The sequence below is a fragment of the Betta splendens genome, chromosome 2 (assembly GCF_900634795.4).
Source record: "Betta splendens chromosome 2, fBetSpl5.4, whole genome shotgun sequence".
NCBI classification, from domain to species: domain Eukaryota; kingdom Metazoa; phylum Chordata; class Actinopteri; order Anabantiformes; family Osphronemidae; genus Betta; species Betta splendens.
The window spans coordinates 25,814,450-25,842,410 of record NC_040882.2 but is presented as its reverse complement, the minus strand read 5'-3'; the positions used below and the strand labels follow the sequence as shown (position 1 = coordinate 25,842,410).

At 51.5% G+C, this 27,961-nt stretch overlaps 5 protein-coding genes and 1 non-coding gene across 15 annotated transcripts in view; 4 read left to right on the top strand and 2 right to left on the bottom strand.

The window, feature by feature from the left end:
* adamtsl3 (ADAMTS-like 3) overlaps positions 1-10,109 on the top strand; it is a 55,345-nt gene extending 45,236 nt beyond the window's left edge. For 2 of the 4 annotated variants that reach the window (XM_029170799.3, XM_029170834.3), the window contains 12 exons: positions 1,859-2,148; positions 3,390-3,519; positions 5,094-5,304; positions 5,377-5,556; positions 5,644-5,788; positions 5,875-6,841; positions 6,943-7,070; positions 7,269-7,389; positions 7,563-7,767; positions 8,107-8,216; positions 8,295-8,515; positions 8,602-10,109. In XM_029170799.3, coding sequence (XP_029026632.1) covers positions 1,859-2,148; positions 3,390-3,519; positions 5,094-5,304; positions 5,377-5,556; positions 5,644-5,788; positions 5,875-6,841; positions 6,943-7,070; positions 7,269-7,389; positions 7,563-7,767; positions 8,107-8,216; positions 8,295-8,515; positions 8,602-8,708 — 2,815 coding nt within the window. In that variant the 3' untranslated portion in view covers positions 8,709-10,109. Of the gene's footprint in view, positions 1-1,858; positions 2,149-3,389; positions 3,520-5,093; positions 5,305-5,376; positions 5,557-5,643; positions 5,789-5,874; positions 6,842-6,942; positions 7,071-7,268; positions 7,390-7,562; positions 7,768-8,106; positions 8,217-8,294; positions 8,516-8,598 lie in introns of all 4 variants that reach the window. The other 2 variants (XM_029170792.3, XM_029170810.3) reach the window with 1 other exon arrangement.
* A 145-nt stretch (positions 10,110-10,254) lies between these two features.
* LOC114867994 (NLR family CARD domain-containing protein 3-like) lies at positions 10,255-14,164 on the top strand. 2 transcript variants are annotated; one of them, XM_029171238.3, is made up of 6 exons: positions 10,255-10,792; positions 10,886-12,605; positions 12,705-12,788; positions 12,976-13,059; positions 13,168-13,239; positions 13,325-14,164. In XM_029171238.3, exons 1-6 carry the CDS (start codon positions 10,480-10,482, stop codon positions 13,638-13,640), a joined length of 2,589 nt encoding a protein of 862 aa, XP_029027071.1. In that variant the 5' UTR covers positions 10,255-10,479; the 3' UTR covers positions 13,641-14,164. The 2 variants fall into 2 exon arrangements, with proteins under 2 accessions (XP_029027071.1, XP_055369395.1); XM_055513420.1 differs by having other exon boundaries at positions 10,655-10,788.
* Positions 13,891-13,964, bottom strand: trnai-aau (transfer RNA isoleucine (anticodon AAU)). The gene has a single exon. It is a non-coding gene; the product is annotated as a tRNA-Ile (tRNA).
* A 92-nt stretch (positions 14,165-14,256) lies between the features above and the next one.
* Positions 14,257-18,399, top strand: larp7 (La ribonucleoprotein 7, transcriptional regulator). 2 transcript variants are annotated; one of them, XM_029171960.3, is made up of 13 exons: positions 14,257-14,416; positions 14,704-14,894; positions 15,212-15,312; positions 15,414-15,497; positions 15,723-15,887; positions 15,982-16,084; positions 16,164-16,409; positions 16,524-16,677; positions 16,781-16,923; positions 17,197-17,309; positions 17,394-17,553; positions 17,795-17,886; positions 18,061-18,399. In XM_029171960.3, the coding sequence occupies exons 2-13, from the start codon at positions 14,705-14,707 to the stop codon at positions 18,136-18,138; spliced, it is 1,629 nt and encodes a 542-aa protein (XP_029027793.1). In that variant the 5' UTR covers positions 14,257-14,416; position 14,704; the 3' UTR covers positions 18,139-18,399. The 2 variants fall into 2 exon arrangements, with proteins under 2 accessions (XP_029027793.1, XP_029027785.1); XM_029171952.3 differs by having other exon boundaries at positions 16,164-16,445.
* A 251-nt stretch (positions 18,400-18,650) lies between these two features.
* LOC114868571 (translation initiation factor IF-2-like) lies at positions 18,651-21,416 on the bottom strand. 5 transcript variants are annotated; one of them, XM_041073332.2, is made up of 5 exons: positions 20,727-21,416; positions 20,277-20,420; positions 20,061-20,188; positions 19,650-19,992; positions 18,651-19,253 (listed from the first exon to the last, which is right to left on the bottom strand). In XM_041073332.2, exons 1-5 carry the CDS (start codon positions 20,852-20,854, stop codon positions 18,710-18,712), a joined length of 1,287 nt encoding a protein of 428 aa, XP_040929266.1. In that variant the 5' UTR covers positions 20,855-21,416; the 3' UTR covers positions 18,651-18,709. The 5 variants fall into 5 exon arrangements, with proteins under 5 accessions (XP_040929266.1, XP_040929268.1, XP_040929269.1 ...); XM_041073334.2 differs by having other exon boundaries at positions 20,061-20,209; positions 20,615-21,412; XM_041073335.2 differs by having other exon boundaries at positions 20,061-20,209; positions 20,663-21,412.
* Positions 21,417-22,582: 1,166 nt separating this feature from the next.
* LOC114868150 (collagen alpha-1(XXV) chain) overlaps positions 22,583-27,961 on the top strand; it is a 101,086-nt gene continuing 95,707 nt past the window's right edge. Inside the window, exons 1-2 of the mRNA XM_029171566.3 lie at positions 22,583-23,398; positions 23,487-23,556. Of these exons, the coding sequence (XP_029027399.2) occupies positions 23,102-23,398; positions 23,487-23,556 (367 nt within the window). The 5' untranslated portion in view covers positions 22,583-23,101. The remainder of the gene's footprint in view (positions 23,399-23,486; positions 23,557-27,961) is intronic.

The following is a 27,961-nucleotide window of genomic DNA, read 5'->3' as shown; positions in this document are numbered from 1 at the left end:
GGCTCAAAGATTTAGTCTACACAGCATCTGAGCAGGCATCAGGTTATTTACGGCAGCACATGAGGCCGGATGGGAAAATCAGCAAACTCTCAGATGCTCCTGATGTGGAAACGACTGTCCTGTGAAGATGGACGGCGGCTGGATTCCGACCAGCGTTTGCTGTGTTTGTTCTTCAGTAACCATGTTTCTAGTTCAAAACATTTGTTACCTTGACTTTTTTTGGGGAAAGAGAAGCATCAAAACAGACAACACAGCGCATACATATCTGTTTATAATATACAGCCGTGCACAAGCCAAAAGCACTGTCTGCCTCACATATGGGTCCATGCTCCGGATGTGAATGGGAAATTCCTGCCTCAGACTTATTGCACCTCGACTGCCAGGCATTACGCCTCAGTACAACAGCATGAAAAATCAAACCATACACGATGCAGTACTTAGCCAACATTTTTTCCTCACCACTGCTGTGAATAAATAAACTAATTCCATTGATGGGAAGTTAATTGCGATGATTAGAACAGGTTTTGGCAGATAACACTAAAATGTGTTGTTTTCTTCCTTGAATGAACTCGGCTTGTTTTGAAACCACAGATGTACTTTAACTGCGCATGAAGATAAACATTTCTGTGGGTTTGCGTGTTGACTTTGTTGTTACCGTTCCAAGGTCGAACTCCCAGTGATTCATTTGTTTGTCTGGAACACAGACTCATAAAAAGCTGAGTGTGCTGTAATTATGAGCTCTTTATTGAGGCATCTTATGAAGCAGCAGGAGGTCGGGAGCATCAGTTCAGACTGCTGGTGCTGGAGGTGTCTGGACCTCCTGTCCCACTGGACTCAGCGGAACATCTGGGCTCAGGTCTTGGGTTGGAGGGTCACCAGGGACCGTTTAGAGTCACCACTGAAGCAAACTACTGATCGACCTACATGTTCTGAGGCCTCCGACCCACAGGATCCAACTCCAGCTGTTCAACTTGCGGGTTTAAAACTAGGGGCACCAACGGTATCTAGTCAAAGCCTTCTGGAGCGAGCGGCCATAATGGTTTTTTAAAAGATGGATATCTCGGGGCCTTCAGGGAGTATCGGCTATAACGTTCAAAATGCTGAGTCCTCTTTCTGTTGCAATAATGTCTTGAGTATTTAATGGCCGCAAGACTTGACATCAAACAAGCTCGGTGATCTCTTCAATCACCATCATTGAACAGTAATGGAAATATTGGAACACACAGTGTGATGTGGATTTCCTCTCCTTGATCCTTCAGAGGGCTGTGCTTCACTTCTCGCCGGTTGGCTTTTCTTGCACATTGCCCAGAATCTTAGACTCCCACCGAGAGCGTCAATTAACCCTGGAGATCAGCTCAGACCCAAAGGCCTTTCGTCTCACGCTTTCCACTTTCATTGTTTCTCTTGCACGTTCCCAAGGCTGTTGAAGGGGCGACAGTTCAGTCGCCGGGTTCAGTCCCACCCAGCCTTGACAGGCCTCAGCATATTAAGTATTTCCTCTCCTGATCCGCTCTTTGTGACAGGGAAGGATGTGCTGTGAAAGCCATTTATCCAAGGACGCCTGATCATAATGCTTTACAGATGCTCAATTAACCACAGCAGGACTCAGTTTCATAAATACTTAGAGAGTTTATGAACTTAGCAGCAAATGAGTAAAGTCTGTACGAAGGGGAAATGCTAAAAACCTGTGACCACAGAGCTTTTAAGTCAACACTGCTGGAATACAGGGAGAAATCAAAGGCCCAGCACTCGTAGGCCTGTGATGGACGCTTCCTGAATGAACAGCGTGCTGTTTGTATTAACGTGTGATGAATCATCCCCTGTGTGCTTTCTCAAACAACCTGCTCCTCCTCTCCAGCTTCATCCCCGGCCCTTGGCAGCAGTGCAGCCGGACGTGCGGCGCCGGAAGCCAGCGCCGGGTCGTCAAGTGCCAAGTGCTGCTGTCCTTCTCGCAGACGGTGGCCGACCTTCCTGACGATGAGTGCGAAGGCGTCAAACCCGCTGCCACTCAGCCCTGCTACCGCACTCCCTGCTCCGCGGGGGCGGGCCAAGGGGGAGGAAGCAAGAAGGGGGAGACGCCTGAGAGAGAGGACCTGCACGACTGGGAGTACGAGGGGTTCACGGAGTGCTCCGAGAGCTGTGGTGGAGGTATGGACCGAGAACGGGAAAGTAAGAGGTAGCAGCAGTCGACCTGATGAATAACCCACAGTACAGTGGATGCTAACGGAGGACAGCTCGGTTTGCTGTTTGGCCACATCTAGTGGTAGAAGCGACCATTGCAGTGAAACAGAGCCTCTGCCTTTGTCACTGGTAGTAACACAGTAATTGTCGTTTATGTTGTGACCTGACCCAGCTACTGAGTTCTTTGTTCACTAGTGCGTGAGACCTTCTTGCATTTTGACCCAGTTGGTCCATAGAGCTGCTGTTCCCAGCCAGCGGCCTCGCTGAACGCCTGTCAGGGTTGTGGAAAGCGATGCCTGAGGGCGTTGTAACGGGGCTGTCACTCACTTAGCTGATAAGTGGACGAGCCGTCCAAACGGTTTTATGCTGCTTACATTCTCTACAAACACCGTTCATATCATTTTCTCTGAGCCGCTTGCCCTCATTAGAGTGCCCTCTATTAAAACGTTAACAGACTCAGTGGCACTAGATGAATGGAGCCGTGCAGCATCTGCTTTGACGTTGCATAGACCTGCTCAGTAGTTGAACCCTGGTCGCACTCACCGCATGCATCACAGACAACCTTCCCAAACATCCTGCCAGCGTTCGTCGAGGCCCACTTTCATCTCCCAACCCCTCGTCTAAACCTGCGAGCCCACAGGACGGCGAGCGGCCGCCTCTTGGTGTCGTACGTTACCCAATTTGTGTACGTGGGTGTAGTCTTTTGTCAGCGTCTGAGTGTGTGCGCTCACCCAAAGCCAACAAAGCTCCATTGAGGGATGATTACACAGCGGTATCGGATGTCCCACGCTCACGCTGAGGGCTGTGCTCCTGTGGACCATCACAACACTGTGGCGTTTGAAGTGCCTGCTCCACTGTTATTGTCCCCCGCATTAGAAGCAGACTTGGAGACTGGCGCTAATGTTGCTTTTAACGTGACCTGACATCACACTTCTAGAGTTTATCCACAGTTCAGGCGACGTTTAGCAGGCAGCCGCAGACCTCTGATGTTCCCGGTGCCACATTTGCTGCTTTCAGCGAGGGGCCTAATATTTGACTTGCCTCCCGCTCGTGCGCCTGCAGCGCCTGCGCTCCATATGTGTGGCAGCGCGCTAACGTGGTTAACAGGAACAACATGTTTGCTTTTCTGCCATGTATGATGAGATGAAACCGGAGCATGTGTATTTTGTGAATAATAGATGTTCCTTGCGACTGCTCATCCGTCCCAGGTGTGCAGGAGGCCGTGGTCATCTGCCTGAACAAGCAGACGAGGGAGGCGGCGGACCAGCGCCTGTGTGTGAGCTCCCGTCGCCCACCGCAGCTCCTGCAGGACTGCCAGACGCAGGCCTGCCCGCCCAGGTGCCTGCAGCCACATCATTATCATTTAGGCCTCCTTTAAAGGGGTTTGTGCTTAACAGTGAATGGACTTCACAGATTGATGGATGCGGTAATAACGGCTTGGCCGCGTTCAAGAAGGAGTTATTAATTAAAAGCAGGACTGCAGTCTGGCTGCGGCCTCTATAAATATGTGCTATGTGAAGCTGGACGTCCTGCTGCACCCTGGGGTCACCTGGAACTGCTTGCAGACTGAAAACATACATCACACTAGGTGACTCAGTTCATCTCCGCTGATCACTGGTTTTGCTGGACGCAGATTTGAATCCGTCTGGTCCTATATTATCCTTCTCTGCTTAAACTAGCTGGGTCCGTTCAGGTCACTCGGGTCCAGGTGATGCTGAAGACAATGTCAGAGACGGATGGTTGTGTCGCCCGGGGCAGGAAATGAAGAAGGTGGGACAGTTTGCAGAACCCGGTCAGAAACAGACACATTAGGATCCGATGTCAGCGGCGGCTCGTCTGTGAGGCCGTGACGTGAAGGTCTCATGGACAGAAGACAGTTTAAAATTTTCAAATACCAACTCAAACAACAGAGCGTCATGTGCTTTAACGCGACCGGTCTGTGGCTACACGGTGAGTGGATTTCACAGTGGGCCACACGCTTCAAGTTAACACCCTGTGCAGGGTCCGTGTTCCACCACTCACACCCTGCTCCGAAAGCCCAGAGGCTTGGAGGCTGCCTGGGCCTGTTTTTCCAGGCCTTGAGTCTTGTTTTTAGGCACAACAAACACTGTATTGGGCTTGTTTCCTTTGGCCCTTGGCTCCCTCCCCGAGGCCCCCTCACCTTCCCATATTAAGCTACACTCTTTGGATCCTGTTGCCTCTGAAGGGAAGCAGCCATAAGATTTGGCTTTGAGTACAGTACCGGTCCTGAACCAAGCTTCATTTCCAATTCTTTTCAGTCCCTGGACCCTTGAGTAAATATGAATAGTTTTGAAATATCACCTAATCTGTCAAGCAAAAAAGTGAAGCTGCTGCCAACTTAGTGGAAGCCAAAGCTTTTAGATGCCTTTAAAGGCAGGGAGGCTACGTAGACACATGCCACATCATTTTTAAGACTGGAATCAAAATGCCAGTGCAACTTTGATGCCGTGTACTACATGCTATAAAAACACGAATATTAGTCCATATGAGTCAGGGACTAAAGCCGCAGGGATTTCTTAAATATCAGTGATTTCAGTGGGATGTTTAATTTATCTTTGCCAGGATCTAGCCCCATGAATCACTCCCTTCGTTTCACCAGTGTACACGAAAGAATTCCACTTTCATGAAATTACACATTCATGAAGCTGTGAGTGTCCTCTCACGGGATTAAGAAAGAAACACTAAGCACACCTTGTTACCTCCTCCTGACTGTGCCCCTTCATAGGCTGCATGATGGGCTCCATGTACACACAGAATAAGGAGATGAAAGCAGCTACAGTAGGATTAACAACTTAAAAGCCAGTCTTCCCATTTGTTTGCTCAAATGTTCTCTGAATGTCTGAAGTTCAGTTGAACCTGACACGCTTTAATGAGTCAAACTCCATTACCAGGTGGGAGACAGGCGAGTGGAGTTCATGCTCCGCTACCTGTGGGGTTGGTCTGAGGACTCGTACCGTGGCCTGTACGCATCGACCCTCGCGAGACAGCAACCAGACGGAGCCTCTGAGGCCCGAGGACTGCCGCCATCCCAAACCCAGTCCTGTCCAGGCCTGCAACCGGTTCGACTGCCCCCCTGCGTGGCACACGCTGGACTGGGAGCAGGTAGTGACGTGTCTGGACTCCACTGAACGCTGGGCTGCAGTTGCTCATTACTCTGTACTGCTGTCTCTGCAGTGCTCCCAGAGCTGCGAAGGCGGGGTTCAAAGGAGGCGGGTCCTGTGCAAGCAGCGTCTGGCCGACGGCAGCGTCCTGGAGCTGCCCGACACCTTCTGCCCCTCAAAGAGCCCCGCAAAGCAGCAGCCCTGCGCAACACACGAGTGCCCACCCCAGTGGGTCATCACCGGCTGGTCCCAGGTGAACACTCCACTGGTGACCAGGCTGCGCGTCTAAAACAGCAACCATTTGATCATTTGCTCATTTGCTCATTATTTATTTGTCTAGTGCTCGGTGAGCTGTGGAAATGGAATTCAGAGGCTTCAGTCAGTCTGCAGAAAACGAGGGGAAGCTCAAACTTTGGATCCTAAAAACTGTTCCCTGAAGGCACAGCCCAGCAGAATCCACCCATGCTATCTGAGGCCCTGTGACAGTAAGACGCTCCATGTTTGGCTTCAAGTTAATGATTGACCCTTTGATATTCAGCGTTTTACTGCACGTCTTGTGTTTTTGCCTTAGACTCAGTCAAGCCTGATCCCGTCATACTGGCCCAGAGGAAGGTTTCCATCCAATGGAAAAAGGGCAAGAAGTTACAGTTGGTGGTGGGAGGCTACGCTTACCTCCTGCCCTGGACAACCGTCGTCCTTCGATGCCCCACTCGCCATTTCCGAAAGGTCCACATCCGCTGGTTGAAGGAGGGCAAGCCCCTCAGCCTCCCACACGTCTCCACCACACCGCTTGGATATGTGAAGATTCAGCAGCTCCACGCATCCGATGCTGGGGTCTACACGTGTGTCGCAGGGCGCGCTAGGGAACATCTGGCCTTACACGTCATTGGCAGCAAGCAGAAACTCTCTGTTCCAGAGTCACGGCTCCGCTCCGGCGGACAAGCAAACGCTGGGACGGCAGACGTGGCTTCCGTCCTCTTCAACCAATATGACCACATAGTTGAGCGTTTGCTTGAACTCAGAGACTTTGTCCAAAATGGAAAAGATATTATCGCTGAGCCACAGGTCGGTAAAAACAACATGTCAACCCTGGAGGGTGAGAGCGCGGGCGGAGGGCTTTCCTCGCCGCTAGTCCTCGCTGCTGATGCCCACAGACTGGACCAGATTGTCCACAGCCTCTCTGAAGGACAACGGGGAGAACAGCTGATCGCCCAGCTGCTCAGCGAGCTCACTGTGACACAGGGGGAGAGCAACGAGTCCACGCTCCATCCTCCAGAGGCTGCGGAATCGGCCACGCGAGGACCAGCGCTGCATAAACCAGGTGTTAAAGCCCACGGCTTTGGGCCACGAAGCCCAGTAATAATCCAGCACAGAAAGGTTGGAGCGGCGCCGCCGTCCGAAATGCTCGTTCACGTTGGGCTGCCGGCTTTGCTGGAGAAACCAGTGGCTAGTTTAGAGCTGAGGTGTGAGGCGCTGGGGAATCCTGAACCATCACTGACCTGGACAAAGAACGGAAAAGAGCTGCTCTTTAACAGGAGGTTGGAACCTTTGTCCCTACAGCGTCAACAGAGTCCGTTTGACCCGCTCCATGTCTTCTACTACTTCAGATTCAGTGGTCATTGTGTCTTTGTGTGGACAGGGTGGGCCTGTTACCCAGCGGTTCGCTGAGGATTTGGGTTCCAAGCAAAGCGGACGAGGGTTTGTACACCTGCACCGCCAGGAACCGTTTTGGATCCGCATCCCTTTCATCGTGGCTGCAGGTCGCAGGTGACGCTAACCAACGCAGTGTTAGCTTAGCCTGCATTAGCTTAAGCTAGTTTAAGCTAATGATTGTCTAAGTATTACTTTGATGTTGAGCTCCTTGGTATTAAACCTATAAAACCCAGAACAAACCAAACCTTATGGTCTGAGACAGACGTCCAGGAGCTGTTTCAGAAGCAAACAAATCATGTATTGCATTTTCAGGGAGCAAAGGAAGAAACTGTGACCAAGGCAGTGGGGTGGTAGCAAACGGCCTTATTTGCCCCGAGAGGACTAATGGCAGTGAGGCAGCTGAGCTGTGCTATGGACAGGCCTGCGCCCTCAGGTACTTCCCCTTAATCCGTTTGAGCTACACGTTAATTCTGATCAGTTTGGGTGGGATTCTCCTGAAGCCCATCCTCCCATCATCAAGTGTTTAAACACTGAAACACTTATTTTCGGTCCAAACACTCAATGTTCAAGGAGGTATCATTAATGAATTGTTCTGTGGTGAACCAGGTGGCAAACAGATCCGTGGTCGACCTGTTCAGCCACATGTGGAGGAGGCTCTCAGACCAGGAGCGTGCGCTGCTTTCGGGGGCCTGGGGGCCGGTCTGCAGAGGTAGCGAGCCGGCTGTGCCTGGGCACCGGCCGGAGACCCTCGGACACCCGGCGGTGCAGCCTCGTGCCCTGTGCCCGATGGGGTAGCACCTCCTGGGGAGAAGTGAGTCTTCCTGTAATGGAGCACAAACACATGACTCGACACCAGTGCTACATGGATGCGGGCGTCACGTGGGAATCGTTGGGCAGTGAACGAGCTGAGTTTTCACTTTGCAGCTTTGTTCTGTTTTCCCTGTTAGTCAAAGGAGAAGTGCTCTTCTAATAATTCCTCATGTGTTAAGAGACAGTCCAGGGATTGATTTTGATGGGAAATCACTCAGAATATACTTTTACCCTTTCACATTTTAGTTTGAGGGGATAAAATAAAAGCTTGTTCTTGTCATTTGAAACCTACTGTAAAGAGTAGAACCTGCTTGTACTCTGACCCACTGTCCTGTTCCAGTGCCATGGTCAGTGTGTGGGCCCCAGCACGGCCACGCAGCACCGGCACGTTTACTGTCAAGACACAAATGGAACCAAAGTGCCCTACAGGATGTGCAGCGGGCTCCACAGGTACATTTAGCCTGTCTACATCATAGCATGAGAACAAGCTTCACCGTCCACAGCCTGTCATCTGACTCCGCTCCGCAGGCCCAGCGCTCTCAGGAACTGCTCCACAGAGGCCTGTGCCCTCCAGTGGCGCGTGGGCCAGTGGACGCAGTGCACCGCCACCTGTGGGCGCCACGGCTTCCAGTCGCGCCTGGTGACCTGCGCGCACCGCCACACCGGCAGGGCCTCGCGGGAGCACCAGTGCATGTGGAGAGCCCGGCCGCCCAGCTGGCAGCGCTGCAACGTCGCGCCCTGCGGCAGAGGTGAGCCCCGGCGGAGCGGTGGCGGTGGCCGCTGTCTCACAAACAGTCCGTGGAGGTGTGAACTTGGCTTCTGCTCCTTCCAGCAGGGGAGTGTCGAGACAGCACCAGGTACTGCGAGAAGGTTCGAGAGCTGGAGCTCTGCCCTCTGCCCCAGTTCAAGAGCCGCTGCTGCCATTCCTGCCGGAACACCTGAGGCCGCGTCGTGAGGAGGCTGGAGGAAACCTGGATGCTTCCAAGACTGTGCCAACACAGACCTAAACGGTCTGTGACCCATCCTGAAGCCAAGGATGGGTTCGGATGAGGAGACCCGAGTGTAGAGGAATGTTTGGACGACCATAAGCTGTAGTGGCTGTGACTTTTCCCCAAAGATGCTGTGTATCAGTTGAAAATATTGTGACAGAATTTTATGGAATCTCAGCTTTACTTTGTTTTTATTTTTAGTCTGAAGTTCAGCGTTCCTAAATTATGCAAACATATTTCTATTGTAAGAAATAGAGACTAGAAACTGTGTGTTTTTATGAAGGGGAACCAGACCCGTCAGTGAGTTTCAGGGATTTCCTTAAAGACATAATTTGAGTCAACAGTGGTGTAGATACTGTAGCTTCATCCATTTAGTCTGAAACTGGTAGCAAAGATCAGAAAGTGACACAGGTCCAGTAATCTGAGAGCCGTTGTGATGTGTGCGAGCGTTCTGGCCCGTTTGGTGTCGACCGCAGTCATTGTTCAGGGGGTTTAAGGTGAGAAGACATAAGGATAGACACAGATTTGAGCGAATCACAATGTTTTGCAAGGCTTGCACTAATGGAGGGGTTTGACGGAAGCGAGTCAATATTTTGGAAAAAGACACTTATGTTTGCACTCAACTCACCCAAGTCTTTGTTTACAAAATGACTTGTGGTTTTTTTGTTTTCTTTTAGTTTGTGAATTGTACCAGTGTCCATATATTTAGTTTTCTCTTTTACTCTGATTTTCCTTGTTAATTAATATGTCGCTATAACCACTTTGGGAGATTACAGTAGATGAGTAAGGTCAGTGTAATTGTCCCTGACTTTTTTATCCTGTCTGTCACAAATTACCATTTGAGGAACTAAAACCAAGTTACGTCTCCAGCCTTGGACAAATTTCAGTTCTGGCTGAACACAAAATATGTGTGTTTGTGAAATATGTGTGTCTGCGTGTCGAGTTTGGTTCTAATTTAAGACAGTTGGGGACTAATTATTGTACCATATTTACATTTTGTAGTGGGTTTTGCACTTTTTGCAGTTACAGTATGTCCTGGGTTTTAAAATGCTTCACTGTCGAGCATGAGCTACCTTAGCAGGAGACTCTGTCTTTTTCTTTGAGGTGTGATTATTATTATTTTTTTTTATTATTAACTCTACTCTTAACTTATGTAGATAATTGTCTTATCGTTTTCTTATTTATTTGAATGTGTGTTCCTGTTCATATTTTTGTAAATAATGTAAAGGTCGCATTTGACTTGTGACTTCCTACAGCTGATAGTGTTGTGCATGCAATGGGGACCCTCTGCTGGTGACTTGTGATGATCTCTGCTCAACCCTGGTTTCTCATTAAATAAAACAACTATACATTCCTTTTGTAATTTGTTTTTGATGTTGTTCCTTTAAGAAAAAAAGCTCTTGCCATTACCATACCATTAATCATCACCTTCCGCAGCGCGTCGGCCACACCTACTGTGTATTTCACACATGCTTGTGCAACGGGAAGTTTTGAAACAGCCCGAACCAGAAAACCAAGAAGTAGAGACTGAAGACACTTCTTAAACGAAAGCACTTCCTTTTTCGCTTTTTAAAACATGCTGTTCGTGTACTACTACTGTATTTACACAGGATCGCTCCTAACGTCAACTCCTTCTGAGTGATGAACCTTGACACTGCAGTGGCAAATTCGGCTGATTATAACTGGACTTTTCAGGTTCATGCTGGGATTAGTTCAGATTAGTAATGGTGGAAGCGGATGGTTGTAATTCTTCTTTGACAGCAATTAGGCTTTCGCGTGTTTCCCTCGTGGACGACCTGGAAGGGAGGATTGACTCTCTGCTAGAGATCATGGTGAGTCAGGAAGTGTTCACTCGTGATGACCGTGAGGAGGTGTTGTGTCGGCTGGGGCCCCGGGCCAGAGTACGAAAGGTGTTGGATATCCTGGGGTGCAAAGGCGAAGAAGCAGCCAGGATTTTTCTCTCCGTCATCCGTCATCATCAGCAGGAGTCCGAGGTGCACATTAAAGAGGGCAACGCGCATCAGGCTCCTTCTGTGGGTATGAAATCAACCCATAAACATTATTGTTGCTTTTCCAGTAGAGTTACTGTATGTGAGTCTATATCACAATATCCTAATCCCGTGTTTTTAGACTACAACAATGTGAAGCAGAAGCACAGAGACATCCTGAGGCGCAGGAGTGAGAGCATGCTCTCCTGCAACAGTCGGCACGGAGAGAAACTCCTCTTTTCTGAACATTACGTCAACCTTCTGCTTGTGGAGGGACACCAGGGCCTGGAGCTCAAAAGACACGAGGTGCTGACGTTCGGACAAAGGCGGCTGTCTCTGCAGCAGAACTCGGCCGCGCACAGGAAAATCACACCGGCCCAGCTCTTTTCAGGCCCAAGCGGAAAGCATCCGGTCAGGAAGGTTCTGGTGACCGGCGTGGCCGGTATCGGCAAAACCATTCTGGTCCAGAAGATGCTGTTTGATTTTGGCAGAAACCGAGGACATCCGGCGTTTGATTTCGTGATCCACATGTCTTTCAGAGACCTGAACCTGATCGACAAACCCACGAGCTTCCAGCAGCTGGTCCTGCGTAAGAACAGACACCTTGCTAAGGAGCTGGATCACATTTTGGCAAACGATAAGAAGCTGCTGATCATCTTGGACGGCTTCGATGAATTCAGACACTACAGGAGCTGTGACTTGGACGTGTTTGTGACTGAGCCGGATGAGGACGCGGAGCTGGTTGAGGTCATCGGGAGTCTGATGCTGGGTGAGCTGCTCCCCAACGCGTCCGTCGTGCTCACCAGTCGACCGGCAGCGATAAACCACATCCCCGTGGGCTGCGTCGACCGCTTCGTGCTCATCACCGGCTTCTCCTTGGACGAGGTGCAAGACTTCTTCCTGCGTTACTTCCAGGACAGCGGCCTCGCCGGCAGGATGTTCGCCGTCGTATCGTCAAATGAACTGATGCTGACGCTGTGCTACATCCCTGCATTCTGCCACATCGTGTGCTGTATCCTCAAAGAGAGCACGAATCTCGGCAAAGACGTTCCCAAGACCATGACCGATATCTACGTGCAGTACCTCGTGGCCTTGCTTCGCTCTCACACTCAGGCTAGAGCTGGAGCCGGTCCGGCGCCGGGTCCGGGCGCCGCGGGGCAGCTGTCGGACACAGTGCTGAAGCTGGGTCGACTGGCCTTCCAGAAGCTGATGGAGCATCAGACCCTGTTCTACAGCAGCGACCCAGACGTGGCGGCGCTGGAGGGATGCGGCCTCGTGAGCACCTTCCTGGACAAGACGGTCGCACAGGAGCCCGGCTGCACGGAGGACGTCTACTCCTTCGCGCACCTCACGGTCCAGGAGTTCTTTGCTGCTTTGTACTGTGCAGTGACTGATCACCCTTTGCCCGACGCACTGAAGCACACGGAGAGCCCTGAGAAGCACACAAGCAGTGGGCATTTGGACCTTTTCAACCGCTTCCTGTCTGGGATCCTGTCCGAACGCAACATCGGCCTCCTGTCGAGGCAGGTGGGGCTGTGCTGCAGCAGAGACAAGGTGGACGCCTACGTCCAGAAGATCAGCCGAGAGCTTACGATGCTGTGTGACAACGGGGCCCACATCCTCAACCATCTACACTGCCTCTTTGAGCAACAGAACCCCTCCTTAGTAGACGCTGTGCAACCAGCCATGCTCAGGATTAACGTGAGCGACGAAACGCTCGCTCAGATGGATTATAATGCCATTAAGTATTTCCTGAACCTCTCAATGGGTAAAATCTCAGAGCTGGATCTGACGGGGACTGGAATAAGCTGCGAGGCACTGAGTGACCTCCAGCCCCTGCTGCTGAGATGTGAGCGTCTTTGGTAAGTTTAGTTAAATGTGGAGTTTTTGTCTGATTTTTCCAATCTCTGCAGGTGATATGTGCTGTGACTGTCGCTGACCTAGTCTTTTCTGATTTTCAGGCTCGGAGAAAACAACCTCACTATGGACTCAGTTCAAGTCGTCGCTGATGTTCTGCGAGAGTCTGAAAACTTAACCCAACTAGGGTAAGTTGTCTATTATTATTATGATTGTTATGATGACGATAATAATAATAATAATAATAATAATAATAATAATAATAATAATAATAATAATAATAATAATAATAATAATAATAATAATAATAATAATAATAATAATAATAATAATAATAATAATAATAATAATAATAACAATGTTGTCCCCTTTCAGCATTGGATGGTCAAATGTTGGTGACGATGAACTCTTGGTTATGTCCACTGCCATACGAATGAAGAATAAGCTTGAAGACTTATGGTGACTGACTTTTGTTTGTTTCTTTTGTATTTGTTCTGTTTGTTTTTTTTCCACTGGAAATAAACTAGGGATCAACTAACTCCCATGTATCTATGTTTCTTTGTAAAGGATGGAGGGAAACCACGTGACCAACAAAGGTCTGCAGTCACTCAAGGACTTGATCTCACTGAAAAAAGTTGTGTGAGTATGACTGAGCTTGATCAGCAAAATTTATAAACTATATTTCAAGTGTTTTTAACGTTTCATTGGTTCCCTCTCCAAACAGAGCCATATGGAACAACCTGACTGACACAGAGTCCTTGTGCACCCAACAAAACATTACTGTGAGCTTCACGGACAGCGACATGTGGGGAGACTGGGGCACCTGGGTCCTCAAACGGTGTGAGGTCAGCAGCAACGAGAAGCTAGTGAAGGTTCTGCACAAAGTGTGCAACGTGTCGGTCCACTGCCTGGAAACCCAGTGGGCCGTGAGCTTTTACAAGGAGCTGTCAAAGCTGGTCAAGCACAGGATCGAGCTCTGCACTGAAGATGATATATGCAGGAAACTCCAGTGGTTCGAGAGCATTTTGAACCTAAAATAATACAGATATTTTGTTGTGGACAATGGGTGGAGCGGCACTAAAGCACTTTTTATTTATAACTTATCATGTATAATCATCTAGTAGTTTAAAGATGATGAAGGCATTGTGTCTCAGCAGGTCAAAACCACGCAATGGAAGAACGGGTTTAATATCTAATTTTTGTTGACGGGATAAACAATTGATATAGTACTAAAAACCTATTAAATGAAATAAGACTTAAAATAACATTTCACAAAACAAAAACAGTAATTGGCCCGTACGGGGATCGAACCCGCGACCTTGGCGTTATTAGCACCACGCTCTAACCAACTGAGCTAACCGGCCATGCTTCCCTGTCGCTATACACCAAATTTACACAAAGACCTATATTTCACCGCGACTGTGATGTATGTGTGCTTCTGGTTTGATGCTTCAGAATAAATTATTTTTCTGTCTGTAAAAAGTGTGTCATGCCAACAGTTTTCTTGTTAATCATGTTTTTCTTGTTTGTTGTCAACAAATAAACTAAAACGGACTTATCTGTTGCTCTGCTGCTACTGTTGCCTTTTCTATTTTAGTTTAGTTTATTTCTGACTATTTATTTACAAATGTTCGTACAGATTAAAATGCACATCCCTTTTATTTTGCAGTCCGTCGACGGAAGTTGTGTGACATGACGTAATTGCTCTGCGACGCTTCCTAGAACGAACTAGTGCCGTTTGCAAGTTCGGCAGCCGGCTGCTGTTTGGTCGTTCTGCGCGTGTTAACCGTCAGCCTGCGCCGTGTCCTCGCATCAGGTGGGTTCGGTTCTGCGAACTGCTGGTTCAGCTGGACACCGAGATGAGATTCCAGGGTCGCAGCTGCAGCAATTTTAAAACTCCAGGACCCGCGAACTCTCATGCTAACGGTTGCTAAGCAGCTAAACAAGCACTAGCAGCATAGATAGAAGTTGTTAGGTGCGAAAACGTGTTTTACCAACTAATGTCAGTTATGCGTCGATATAAACTCTCTCATGTGGTCCAACCTGTAGTGTTCCGTGGGTAAAGATGCTTTATGCTGTTGTGCGCTGATGTGTCCCTGTTAGGATGACCGACAAAGAGAGAGACTCTGCTGCCCAAAGCAGCAGTAGGAACAAGGAGACGGAAAAGAAGAAGCGCTCGCGCGTCAAACAGCTGTTGGGAGACGTGAAGAAGCAGGTGGAGTTCTGGTTCGGAGACGTGAACCTCCACAAGGACCGGTTTCTGAGAAAGCTCATAGACGACTCAGATGATGGATGTAAGGAACTTAGCATCCCACATACACACAGTGAAAAGCCTCGGTTCCGTGTGTAGCTTCGCAAAGTTTTTGGGGCAGTCTGTTTCTTGCCCACTGATAAAAATAAACGTGCGATGCAGTGAGTTGATGAGCGCGGGTGCTTTTCTAAAACAGGCTGCTTAGACCTTTTCTTCTGGTTCAATACAACCAGGTTGTAAGTGCTTTCCATTTTGAATGCTGTAGCAGAGCGGCTGTGAAGACCCGTTTTGCAGCTTCATGTTGGTTTCTTGAATGATCCCAACCCGTGTGTTACATGTCATTTTTCCACTGTGTCTCAGACGTCGACATTTCTGTGCTGGCGAGCTTTAATCGAATGAAAAAGCTGACGACTGACACCAAGCTGATAGCGAGGGCTCTGAAAAATTCATCTGTGGTTCAGGTATTGTACATAAACCCATAATAGCTGGACTACATTCATGGATTTTGTCTAATTTTGTGTCCCATTCAATACAGAAAATATTAAGCCCCTGTTTGTTGTAGGTTAATCTGGAGGGAAACAAAGTCCGGCGTCGGCTGCCAATTTCAGATGTACCGAGTGATGTAGACAGCCGCACAGTCTATGTGGTAAGAAGAGCTTTATAGAAGAGCTTTTAAAATATTTTACAGGAAACACCTAGAGAGTTTGAAACACTATGGCCTTTGCCTTTCTTGCTCACTGTACATTACTTGTAGGCCTCTTAGTGTGGACACACTTTTTTGCTTTTGATTTTGTTAACGTTTTTTATTACTTTTCCAAAATTTTTTTTTGTTTGCCAAGTAAAGCAAATTTTTGTTTCTCTTTTGCACAAGGAACTTTTGCCTAAGAACGTGAGCCACAGCTGGATCGAGAGGGTCTTCACAAAATGTGGGAATGTGGTTTACATCAGCATCCCCAGATACAACTCTACTAAAGACCCCAAAGGCTTTGCATTTGTCGAGTTTGAGAAGGAGGAAGAAGCCCAGAAAGCCATTGAGGTATTGCCTGAAACATGTGACAGTGATTCATGTCAGTCCAGTTTCCATTTGGCAGGAAAAAGAAACACAAGGGAAATTTTGATGTTTGCAACAGATGCTGAACAACCCCCCCGAAGATGCTCCTAGGAAGCCTGGGATTTTCCCCAAGACAAAAAGCAGGAAACCAATTCCTTTTCCAGCTGACAACCATCCGTCAGGTAGGAATTATTTGGATTTAAAAAATATGTTTCGCTTCACCTGCTCGGAAGTGACTTAATTCACATTTATGTTTTGTAGGTGAAGAAAAAGAAGAAGAAAAGAAAAAGAAGAAGAAGAAGAAAAAGAAAGAAGGGGCCACAGTACCGATGTCGACTGAAGAAACCAAAGAGCAGGTGATGGAAGCAGAGGTGTCGGAACCAAAGAGGAAGCGCTCGGCAGAATCTGCGGCTGCCGGTGCTCGGAGTACAGTCAAACTGTCGGAGAAAAAGAGACGACGGTCACAGGCGTCAGAAAGCGAAGTCCCGTCAAAGATACGCAAAACGAGTGAGTGTGGAGAAAAGCAGAAAGTCTTAATGGCTGGTACGTGATCCCAGACGTCGCTTCAATCTAACAATGCAACGATGAGGCGTTGTGTTAACTCTGCTTTTCACCTTCTAGCTGAGCCTGCGAAAAGTGACACGGGGGAAGGTGACGAAGAAGGGAAAGAAAACGGAGACGATTCAATGGCCAAAGCAAAGAGGAAGAGAAAAAAGAAACACAAAGAGAAGCTAAAAATAGGGGAGGAAGTCATCCCACTCCGGGTTCTGTCAAAGTTAGAGCCAACGTCTTGTTTTTTCCCCATTTTGCATCATGGAATCAAAACTAAAATCCCCCTCTGACCTCAAGCGCTTGATTTCTCTTTTCTCTGTCTGAAGGAAACAGTGGCTCAAATTGAAGCAAGAATATCTGACCCTGCAGAAGCGCAGCATGGCCTCCCTGAAAAAGTGCATGAATAAAATAAACGTCAAAGGGGATCACGGTCCGATGGACACCAACAACGACGCTCAACATGAACACGGTGAGTTGTGTCCACTTGTCCCAGTAGCTCCAGTTCAGGCAAACATGAGGTCTAACATGAAATACATACACTTTTATTTTGAATTTTTATTGTACTTTGCTTGATTCAAAGAGAAAAAAATGGTTTTAGATAACACAAAAAGATGTTGGGACAATTAAGAGAACGCCTTTGTCCTGGAATTCGAGTAAAGATCATCCACATGAAAACAACCTAATGATCTGAAACATTCAGGCTTGTGTGGGGGGATGTTAATATAATTATTTCTGCATGAAGGTGAGAAGAGCGACAAAAATGAGAAAGCGGTCAACTCTGGTCCTCAGTTCACCAGCGGCGTCATCGTGAAGATCACGGACAACAAACCTCTGCCTGGAAGGAAGTTTGTCAAAGTACAGTAAACCTCCGCTGCTGCATCCTGACTGCTGAGCTACGCCATAAACTACAGCGCTCGGCGTGTGTTGGCATGTGTGCAGGACGCTCTGGGCAAAATATCAGCGGTGGTGTACGTGGACATCCTGGAGGGAGACGCCGAGGGCCACGTGCGCTTCCACAGCCCAGAAGAGGCCAAAGCCGTGAGCGACGCCAGAGCGGAGCTGCAGAGGGAGCACAGCTGGAAACTGGAGATCCTGTCCGGTACGTGGCTTCACTGACGACGCGCTCATCATGTGTGTCATCCTCCTGGGCAATGATATTGTAGCCGCAGTCTGAGGAGAGGACGACTGAGCTGCTTTTCATAATTGATGATGGTGAAAATAATTCATTGGAACGGCGACCAAAGGTTTTCAGAAGGCTGTATAGAAGCACTCACTCACTGATAGGGCAATAATTAGCTTTCTGACATAACATTATAAAATCTGTTGCTTTGCCTTCATAGGTGACCAAGAACAAAGGTACTGGCAGAAGATCCTAGTGGACCGACAAGGCAAGCTGAACCGCCCCAGGGAGAAGAAGCGAGGGACGGAGAAGGTGAGGCTTCACACAGGAACACTTGGTTTACAGTGGATGACGGTGTAACACAAACCTCAATACACTGAAATGGAAACACATGGTTAGAATCTCTTATCTGTTCCATTAAATTGGTGCCTCTCCTCCAAACCCCCAAAACCAAATGCAACGTCTCCTTGTCTTGTCCAACTCCAGCTGATTTCCAAAGCAGAGAAAATCATCATGGCCCGAGCGAAGGAGGCGAATAAGCACATCCACTTCCCCGACGACTGACTGCAGCCAGTGGAGGTTTGGGGACGGTGGTCCCTTTAGCTGGGAGAGAACCGAACGGTGGACGGGTCGTCGTGCCCTGTTGTTTGTGTTAGCACTGGAGCCAACGTTGTGTTTATGCTGCTATGCATTTTTAATACGCCTTTTTAAGAACCAGTTGTGTATATAATGTAAATATATTTGAGTTTGACTAGTTCTCTCCTTCAGCATGTGGCCCAGTCCTGGTATTTTTTTTAATAAAAATGACTTGATTGATGATTTTAACTTTTTGTTGGTTGTTGTTGGTTACACAGATGTGGTTCTGTAGGCGACAAAACGACTGATCAGCTTAAAACGGAGAAATCCTCACAGGTGAACCAATAGTCGCCGTGTTGGATTAAAAGTGACCAGCGAGTGAATATGTAACGTTTGTCCATACGTCCTCAGCAGCAGCTTTCAGTGAAAACGCTCCAGCTTCAATAATAGGAGTTACATAACTCTGAGTGGAAGTATTAAAAATAGCTGCTGTTACGTAATCTGAGTACTATGACTGTCTTTATTAGTAGAAAACGGCCTGAGGAGACGTGACGCAGCTTCATCTGCAGCCTCGGCTGCTTCTGGAGACCACGCAGCTGATGAAGCGCTGGGCCTGAGCCGGCTCCTCGCCCCGGTCCCCCTCAGGCCTGGTGCCGCCTCCGTCCAGGCTGGTGGACCAGCACATCCTGGACTCGCTCCTGAAGGCAGCGGGCCGCCGGGCCGGGTCGGCGCCGGTGCACGCTGCCGTCCTGCTGGTTTTGAAGCTGAGGCTGGAGGTTCTGGACTCGGGCTTGAGTCCAGGCGCCGGTCCACACCCCCAGTGGAGGCTGTGCCGGGGCTCCGGGTCCTCGGCCCTCATGGTGGTGGTCTGAAGAGGCTCCTTGCTGCCGCCCGTGGGCCTCACGGGAGGCAGCGCAGGCCTGAAGCGCTGGCACTGGTGCGCGGTGAAGTGTGCGTGTGTCGTGGACAGGAACGTGGGTTCTGCGTCGCCTTGTCTCACGCCGTGGAACTTGCTTTGAAGGGAGCAGTTGTGGAAATGCTGAAAAAGCTCATTGGCTCCATCAGAAGCTGGGCACGTGGGTCCTGCCAGCTCTGGACCCAGCCTTGGACCCGGCTGTGAAACGGGCCCTGGACCCGGCTCTGGACCCAGCCTTGGACCCGGCTGTGACACCGGCCCTGGACCCGGCTGTGACACCGGCTCTGGACCCAGTCTTGGACCCGGCTGTGACACCGGCCCTGGACCCGGCTGTGACACCGGCTCTGGACCCAGTCTTGGACCCGGCTGTGACACCGGCCCTGGACCCAGCTGTGAAACGGGCCCTGGACCCGGCTGTGACACCGGCCCTGGACCCAGCTGTGAAACGGGCCCTGGACCCGGTTGTGACACCGGCTCTGGACCCAGTCTTGGACCCGGCTGTGACACCGGCCCTGGACCCGGCTGTGACACCGGCCCTGGACCCAGCTGTGAAACGGGCCCTGGACCCGGCTCTGGACCCAGCCTTGGACCCGGCTGTGACACCGGCCCTGGACCCAGCTGTGAAACGGGCCCTGGACCCGGCTGTGAAACGGGCCCTGGACCCGGCTGTGACACCGGCTCTGGACCCAGTCTTGGACCCGGCTGTGAAACGGGCCTTGGACCCTGGTGAACGGGCCTCCGGGTCGCTCTGGGGGGCAGCGGGTGGGCCACGTAGTCGGACCTGTAGCTGGTGATGCTTTCTAATGGAGGCCGCTCCTTCTTGTCGGCGGCGTCTTCGGAGTCGAGCTCGGTTTGAGCGGCGTCCTTGTGGCTCTCGCTCGTCCTGCACCACCGCCGCCCGTTTGCGTTCCACGCTTGGAAGTCCTCTGTGAGAGAGAGCAGGATTAGAGGTTCTATCTGAATGCACCGACCTGACGGCGCCGCAGCCACTTACTCCTGTACACGGACGTGTAGCCGGCGGCCTTCGAACCGCGTGCAGCGCTGCTGCAGCTCTGACGGACGGTGGGCGGCGCCGACGGCAGCGGCGCCGTCGGATCCGGGGCCTTGGGCTGCTTTAAGTGTCTGTGGGTCACATAAACGGACCTGAAACAGAAGGTGGTCTGTTGTGACCGCTGCTTCGCCGTCGTCACCCTGAAGCGGCGGCGCTCACCTGTAGGTGGAGACGTCGTGGCTCGTTCCCCTCAGGGGGTGAAAGCGGTTCCTCTGCGTTTGGGTCGTGATCACTGCCTTGTGGCAGCAGGGAGGCAGGAACCGGTCCTGGTACTCTGTGGTCATGGAGGCCCACGTCTGGACGCTGGTCAGATTATATTACACAGGCTCAACCGTTTGTGTGGAGCTGAACAAGAAAAACTCTAACACGGAGCCTTTAAAGTTATCAAAGAAAAAGCAAAACAGTCAAATCAAAACAAGTTCTGTGACGTTTGAGTTTAAAGTTGACTATAGTTCAAGCGTCAAACTCCAGATACAGCTCGCATCCTCTGAACGTACCTTTAGGCTGAAGATGAAGGTAAGATTTAAAAGAAAACACCCAACTACCTGCACGTCCGCGTCCGGAAAAGCCCCGAACGGCGTAACTACGCGGCAGCAAACGCGACCTCACCTCACGGCGGCGGCTCGTCGCGAGGCGTCCCGCCGCGCGCCGCGCGTCCCGGGGCTTCGCCGCTGCATCGCCACCCGCTGCGTCCGTCGAGGCCGCGGCCGCCGCACTGCCCGCTGCAGGCGCAGCATATGAATTATTGACCGGAGGGACGCGCGCGCGTGACGGGCGACAGGAGCTCGCGGCGGCCCGAGCCAGCGAGTCTAAAAATAAACTGGATTATTTCTGATGCGTCCGGTTGTCAAGGCGGGGACGCGCTTTCCTGGCGCGTAAAACGGACCGTGAGCGCTCGGTGGGATTTGTGCGCAAAGCGCTGCGGCTCCTTCTCAGAAATCGCAGATGCAAAACCATTTAGCGGGATGACGCTCCGTTTGGCCCGGTTTTGTCTCTGATGCGAGGTGCGGTCGGGCGCTGCGCTTTGCACGGACGCCCATGTGTCACTTTGCAGTCACGGCCCGGAGCTTTAACCCGCAGACGTGCGCGCGCACGCGTACGCGCCGCAAAGTGAAGGGAGCGAAATGTACTGACTGGTTGACGGCTGCAGTGACGGAGGCTTTAAAGACGGATTAATAAACAATAATTCACATAATAAAGTAAGGCTCCTGCCACTAGGCGGCGCCCTAACGCTCAACACGACTTATTTCATAGGTTGACTTATTGTGACACACTAGATGGAAAAACTCGCGTAAAGAGAACAATAACTAATGTTCATAGTATGGTTTTAAACATGCGCCACCTCTCATTTAATCAGATTAAAAAGATTAGTCTACATTTCATTGATTTTACACTAAAATATAGTAACAAGCGTAAAACATGAAACAACATTTAAAGAAACAGTGATGGAAGAAATTCCTATCAATCCTAAACACGTGGACGAGTTTCTCCTGACTTTACAAGAGTGAAGCAAATGTCAGTCAAGTTCTGTTTTATTTTATAACTACCTCATCATTAAAATCCCGTTTCTGTATTTACCATGAATTTGTTGTGTCTTTTCATCTTCAGTTATTGTGGACTGACGCATTCACGTCTCCGCTGCATTTCTATTGTTTGGAATTCTGAGCTGCGTCCTGAAACCTGCCGACGCCGCACAGCAACTTTAAAACGACCATGATGTGGCTGATCAGCATATTTCTGCTGACACACGTTAAACGGTAAACAAATATTCTGCTGGTTTTATGGATGCACTCACTAAGTGAAGGCAAGCATTAAAATGCAAAAGAGCCTCAGAATGACCAGTCAGCGTCACAGAAGGCTTATGGATATTTAAAGTCTCATTAAGAATTTGTGCACATGAAAAGCTGTCTCCTCTAAAACATCTTCCTAATCAGAGTGAGCGATGTAGAGCAACACATCACGTGATTTCAGTGATCATTAAATAGCTTCATTCACAACGCGTAAAGGAGAAGCGCATCACTTATATTTGACATTTCAGCATTAAAACGAAGAAACAGGAAACTGGTACTGATACGCACGAGAGCCAGAAGGGGGCGCCAAACCCCAGTAAATACCAGCGTGTCGACCAGCTTTCCAAAGTGCTGTGAAATAGGAAGAGAACGTTGGAAAATGTCTGTGGATGCATTTTGCCAGTTTTCTCTTGTGATCGTAACTAACTGCACCATAGAAATAACGACCATCACGGCACCAAGGTCTCTAGAGGACAGTAGAGTCGCCGGACGCAACAGGCGCCCCGCTGCCAGCGCTGCTCCGGTCTCAGGTCAATGACCTCAGGTCATTGTGTTTTACAGTTCAGGACCTCGAACAACCAATCCAGGAATTAACGCGACCGAAGAGCCGTCACCGTTGTAATGCAATACAGTAAATGGAAATAAACCGCTCCCGATGTCTTTGCATGGAATTATCAAATTCAAAACGCATCCAGCGCCTTTCGCCGTTTCATAACTACTGCACTTCATGTCAACCAGTGGGAATGGAACTCGACTGTGGGAGCGCAAAAGGAGGAGGTCAATAAATTATGTTAATCAGCGGGGACAGATCGGAGGCGTGTTGTTGCCTTAATGAGGGGGAGCGTGGCTGCACCGTGGAAAAAGCTGCGAGCGGCAACGCTGCGTGCGCCACATGCGCGCTGCCTTCCGTGCGTCCAGTGCCTCCGTCCACGTTCACTGCGCGTCACAGCCGTTCCCCGCGCGAGGCTCGCGGCAACAAGTTTGCAGGAGCCCGTAGCCGCCGTCAGACAGGTTGAGTCGCGTTGGCTGGAGCGCTCCCATCAGAACCAGAACCAGAACCAGCGCTCCCGCCGCAAAGCCACTGTGCGTGAGCGCCGCGTCGCAGCCACACGCTCGCGCGCAACGGTGCGCCACACGCTCGTGACTCGGCGCCAGATGCAGTTCGCTCCCAGCGGCGCGCGCACTTGTAGATAAATGGACACCGCGGAGGCGAGAGGAGCGTCTAAGTGCGTGGAAAACATGGAGAAACAAGCGGCGCCGCACCGGCGACAGCACTGCCGCACCACGGCGCTGAACGTCATCTCGTCCCTGTGCTCGGTGGCGTCTCTCGCCTTTTGCGTCCACCTCGGCGTGTACACCGCTGACATCCAGACCCGCGTGGCGGATTTGGAGAGCGTGCGGGCAGAGCGCGGCTTCGCACGCGCGCCCGGCTTCTCCACGGAGGACGTCAACGCGCTGATTGAACAGCGACTGGACGAGCTGCTCTCCCAGGTACGAACTCAGCGGTTCTGAGCGTCTTAATTGGCCGCGGACCGATCAGCCGTGCGTCTCAATGAACAGGCGTGTTTCTTTATTTCAGCGCTCCTATGAACACCTAGTGAAGATCCGCACCGCCAGGCAGGCGTCCCCTGAATGCAACTGTCCTCCTGGTAAGACACGCGCCTTTACGCAGCGACCCGTGGACGCGCGCACCGACGCTGGCGCTTTAACGGAGTGGATGAGAACTTTGTGATCGGGCTGCAGTTGATTTCATTGCAGCCGTGACACTTGACTCTCAGCCGTGATCGTTCGGGGCCGCGTGGCGTGAAGGATGCAGACAGCTGAGCGACTATTGCGCTGAACAGAAAGGAAGCTATTTAACAGGCGTCTATACATAGAGGCGCTGAGAGGTTGTTTGACTCGCGTGTTGTCTGTCTGCGTGCATTTGGAGAATGAAGCCACGTGAAGTGCTCGTCTCCCACCAGTAGATGGTAACCTTTATTCCTGCAGCGCCGCTCAGCAGCCTCATCGCTCTGGGTCCGAGTCAAGGTTGAGGAATTCAGGGCATCGCAGATTTACTGATGTCACTGATGTGGAAGAGAAGCAGCAGAGCCTCAGAGTCTGCGTGGACTGAGATGGTTTTAATAAGCTGATTAATGTTGTTTCCTGTTTAGGGTTCTTCTCGTGTCCGACAGAAGATTCGTTTATTATAATTATTGTTCATTATCATTAAAGAAAATCCCCAGTATAAACTAAACAAAGGTTTGAACAGCTGCAGGCTGAGCCGTGACCTGAAGCAAGCAGCGATTGTGTGAATCGCTTTAGGTGCCTGATTTTAATATCTACATGTGGAAACCATTTGAGCTCCGTGTGTTTACGAGTTCACTGATAACCAGTTTCCAGAATAGCAAAGCTTATCAAGCCAGAAGCTCGGCAGCCTTCAAAGGGACCAAACCAGTCCTGGAGTCGTCGTCCGTCTCCTGTAAATCACACGCCAGCGCTCCAATCGGCAGCATCTCCAGACGAGCCTCGCGTGGAGCGGCCGTGGGGCACGGGGTCCGGGACCGGCGCGGGGTCCAGGACCGGGACCGGCGCGGGGTCCAGACCCGGCACGGGGTCCAGGACCAGGACCGGCGCGGGGTCCGGGACCGGCGCGGGGTCCGGGACCGGCGCGGGGTCCAGGACCGGGACCGGCGCGGGGTCCGGGACCGGCACGGGGTCCAGACCCGGCACGGGGTCCACTGATGAGTCGGTCTGGAGCCGGGAACGGGACCCGTCAGTGTAATCACCTCCAGGAGACGGCCGGAGCAGAGCAGCATCATGGCCGCCCTCTGAAGCTGACGTGAGTCCTGGACGAGGCTCAGTCACATCCAGAGCGGTGCCCATGAATGAGTCGTGGTTTATCAGTCGCGAATGCCTGAATTAATGAGCCAGAAGATCTGGAGGAATGAACCATAATGAGGAGCTCACAATCATCGCTCTCTGTTCTCTGATCTCCATCATATGGCTGCTATTTGTCTCCCACCGCATTACTGTAAAGGGCAGAGCTGAAGCAACGAGAACATTTCAGGTCAAATGAAGCGTGACGCCGCTGCAACAAAGGCGGCACCGCGCGGTCCTGGAAACGGGCGGCGCCGCGGCCTCTGGAGACGGGCTTGTGTTCGGCGCTTCTTGATTTGTTTTTGAAATATGGCGACATGCGCGGCGTGTCTACGTGGCTCCGCTCGTGCAGCGTCGTGCTGCGCTTCCAGGCCGGCGTTCTTTATGCGCCACGAATGTTGAATGGGTTCACTCAATATTTATCCTGCGCTCGGAGGAGGAGACGGCCGCTTTTCTTCTGTGAGGGAGGACGATAATGTGCTTTTCACAGTCTTCCCTTTATTGCTGTCAAAGAAGACGGAGTGCCTGCGCAGACGGAGCAACGGGCCGCAGCCGGGACACGTCCTCCAAGTCAGATCTGAAGCAGATGAAGTTTGTCGTCTTTAACTGAGAAACTCGCTGTGACAGAACGCGCGTTTCATCTGCGCTCACGTACGTCTCTGTTAATGAAGGAGAGCTTTCACTGGCGCCGCCCGTCGGTCCAGCTCTGGTTCTGGCTTCTGAGCGACTACAAGCTACTACAAGCTCGCCCTCGCTCGCCCACGGGTGCAGCTCCCTCACCGCGCCTGGCAGCCCATCGCCGGCCGAAGTGCTCCTGAGCAAACACCTTGTCACGTCGCGGCCTTTGTTTTCCCACCAAACACGCACGAGGGGCCGCGGGGCCGTTTAAACGGCGTATTATGTCTTCAGATTTCAAAACAAAATCAGAAGCAGATGCAGTAATATCTGTTTGGCAGATTTGATTCACTTTACAGGCGGAGCTGCGTTTCTCAGGCTAATCGTGTAAAGCCAGCGGCCTGCTACAGTTACAGTGGTCCAGTCCCCTCAGATATCCTCCACTCAGCGGGCAGCTGCTAATGAATCACTGACAGCTTGTGCATGAAGCCGTGTGTGGTTTGTGTTGGGAGGCGCCCTAATGCTGTAATGACTGCGCTAGTTAGAGTGCAGCAGGCCTCCAGGTAGCCGCGCCGCCGGCTGCTTTGGCCTCGGTGAGGCAGGTCCGGCCGCCTGCAGCCCACTGCGATGGGCTCTGACAGACCTGAGCGCTGCCTGAAAGGGCATCGACGTGGAAATCACTGCTCAACCCCAATACGAACAGGACGCCGTTTATGGCCATGATTCATCACCGGCGGAGCCTTCGCCCTCGTCCTCTCACTGCACATTAACCTGAGGGCACGACGGGTTCCGGAGGAGAGACCCCACGGCAGCAGCTGACGGGGATGAAGGACCGGAGGAGCGTCAGCACTGCTTGTCGTTGTGTGTGGAACGAAGCAGGACGCCTGTAAATCCACTGGCTCCATCAGTGTGTGATGGTGCAGCCCACACACAAACAAAAGCATCGTCCCGCTGCCTTTCTGACATGGATTTGCTCCAGGAAGAGGCTGCGAGGAACTGGGTCTCTGCTCCTAAAGCTTGAAGCTTGAAGGCTCCATGGCCGCGGCCTTAGACTCACAGGAAGTGAGTGAGTTTATGCAAATGAGGCGTCCGTATCGGTGACGCATCGCGCCCCCTCCGCGCCGCCCTGACCCCCGACCTCCAACGGGCCGCTCTCACGCGCCCGCTCCCCTTTGACACCGGCGTGAACTCCCAGTGGTCGTCGTCTGAATTTGCCCTTTGTGGCTCTCGTTCACCTCCCTTCGCTCGCCCACGCCGCCGTCCCTGACCGAACCTCAGCCTTCAGACAACGGGGACCCTCTGTGCCGGCGGAGCCGCTGCAGCTCCGTACGCGGCTTCTTCTGCGGCTCCTCAGCGTGTAGTTGAGGCTTTGGGCTCTGACGTCCTCCAACCGGCCTCCTTCCATCCACCATCAGGCAGCCGCCTCCCACAAACGTCCCACCCCCAGATGTTTTCATGGCGTGCGTGACTTCCCAGCGCCTGTCATCAGGTTCCAGTCACCAACAAAGCGCGATGACGCCGTCGCTCGCCCATCGCGTGGAAACTCCCGGCCGGCGAAGGGAAGCGGGACCCCTGAGGTGCTTCCCACAGGCCGTTCGCCTGTGGCTCAGCGCCCGGGAGGACGAGGGATGAGGGGCACAGGCGCCGCCGCTCTGCTCTCCATCAGCCTAACGAGAACAGACGCTGCAGATGAAGCCAGGCCAGTAATAACAGGCTGGTGCGCGCCGCGGCAGGAGGACACATGTGTCTGTCATGCTAAGGGCGTCTAATGCGGCCTCATTCGAGCGCTGCGCGTGAGGGGCCGGGTAGCGTCCCGTTTAGCTGCGTGCTATTTGTGAACCATCAGCTGCCAAATGAACAGACGTGACCTCCGGGCAGAGGGACCGGGTCTGAGGACCCGCTCTGGCATGTCTTCGTATTCTACCACACTCAACAACCAGCAGCAGTGGCCTCTGTTCAACTTCCAGAGCCGTTTAGTCAGAAAAGAAAGCAAGCCAGCGATCCATAACGCTCCGAAGACGGCAGGGATCCGTGCGATTTCTGAAAGTGGAAAGACTGATGGAGGCGAGCGGGGTCCGTCCAGAGGCTGGACGGGTGATGTGTGCGTCCTCTGGGGCATCACCAGGAGGTTGGTTCCAGCAGACAGGTTGGTTCCAGAAGACAGGTTGGTTCCAGCAGACAGGTTGGTTCCCGCAGACAGGTTGGTTCCCGCAGACAGGTTGGTTCCAGCAGACAGGTTGGTTCCAGCAGACAGGTTGGTTCCCGCAGACAGGTTGGTTCCCGCAGACAGGTTGGTTCCAGCAGACAGGTTGGTTCCCGCAGACAGGTTGGTTCCAGCAGACAGGTTGGTTCCTGCAGACAGGTTGGTTCCAGCAGACAGGTTGGTTCCCGCAGACAGGTTGGTTCCAGCAGACAGGTTGGTTCCTGCAGACAGGTTGGTTCCAGCAGACAGGTTGGTTCCTGCAGACAGGTTGGTTCCAGCAGACAGGTTGGTTCCTGCAGACAGGTTGGTTCCCGCAGACAGGTTGGTTCCAGCAGACAGGTTGGTTCCTGCAGACAGGTTGGTTCCAGCAGACAGGT

Bases quoted from the DNA above. Each gene is read 5' to 3' on its own strand.
- LOC114867994 (XM_029171238.3), top strand. From the start codon at position 10,480: ATGGTGGAAGCGGATGGTTGTAATTCTTCTTTGACAGCAATTAGGCTT. The intron at 12,789-12,975 runs GTAAGTTGTCTA...GTCCCCTTTCAG, and splicing joins GAAAACTTAACCCAACTAGG to CATTGGATGGTCAAATGTTG. The intron at 13,240-13,324 runs GTGAGTATGACT...CTCTCCAAACAG, and splicing joins ATCTCACTGAAAAAAGTTGT to AGCCATATGGAACAACCTGA.
- larp7 (XM_029171952.3), top strand. From the start codon at position 14,705: ATGACCGACAAAGAGAGAGACTCTGCTGCCCAAAGCAGCAGTAGGAAC. The intron at 16,924-17,196 runs GTGAGTTGTGTC...TTCTGCATGAAG, and splicing joins CGACGCTCAACATGAACACG to GTGAGAAGAGCGACAAAAAT. The intron at 17,554-17,794 runs GTACGTGGCTTC...TTGCCTTCATAG, and splicing joins GAAACTGGAGATCCTGTCCG to GTGACCAAGAACAAAGGTAC.
- LOC114868571 (XM_029172328.3), bottom strand. From the start codon at position 20,854: ATGCTGCGCCTGCAGCGGGCAGTGCGGCGGCCGCGGCCTCGACGGACG. The intron at 20,210-20,276 runs GTGAGCGCCGCC...CTTCTGTTTCAG, and splicing joins CACGACGTCTCCACCTACAG to GTCCGTTTATGTGACCCACA. The intron at 19,254-19,649 runs GCTGGGTCCAGA...GCCGGGTCCAAG, and splicing joins GTGTCACAGCCGGGTCCAAG to GCTGGGTCCAGAGCTGGCAG.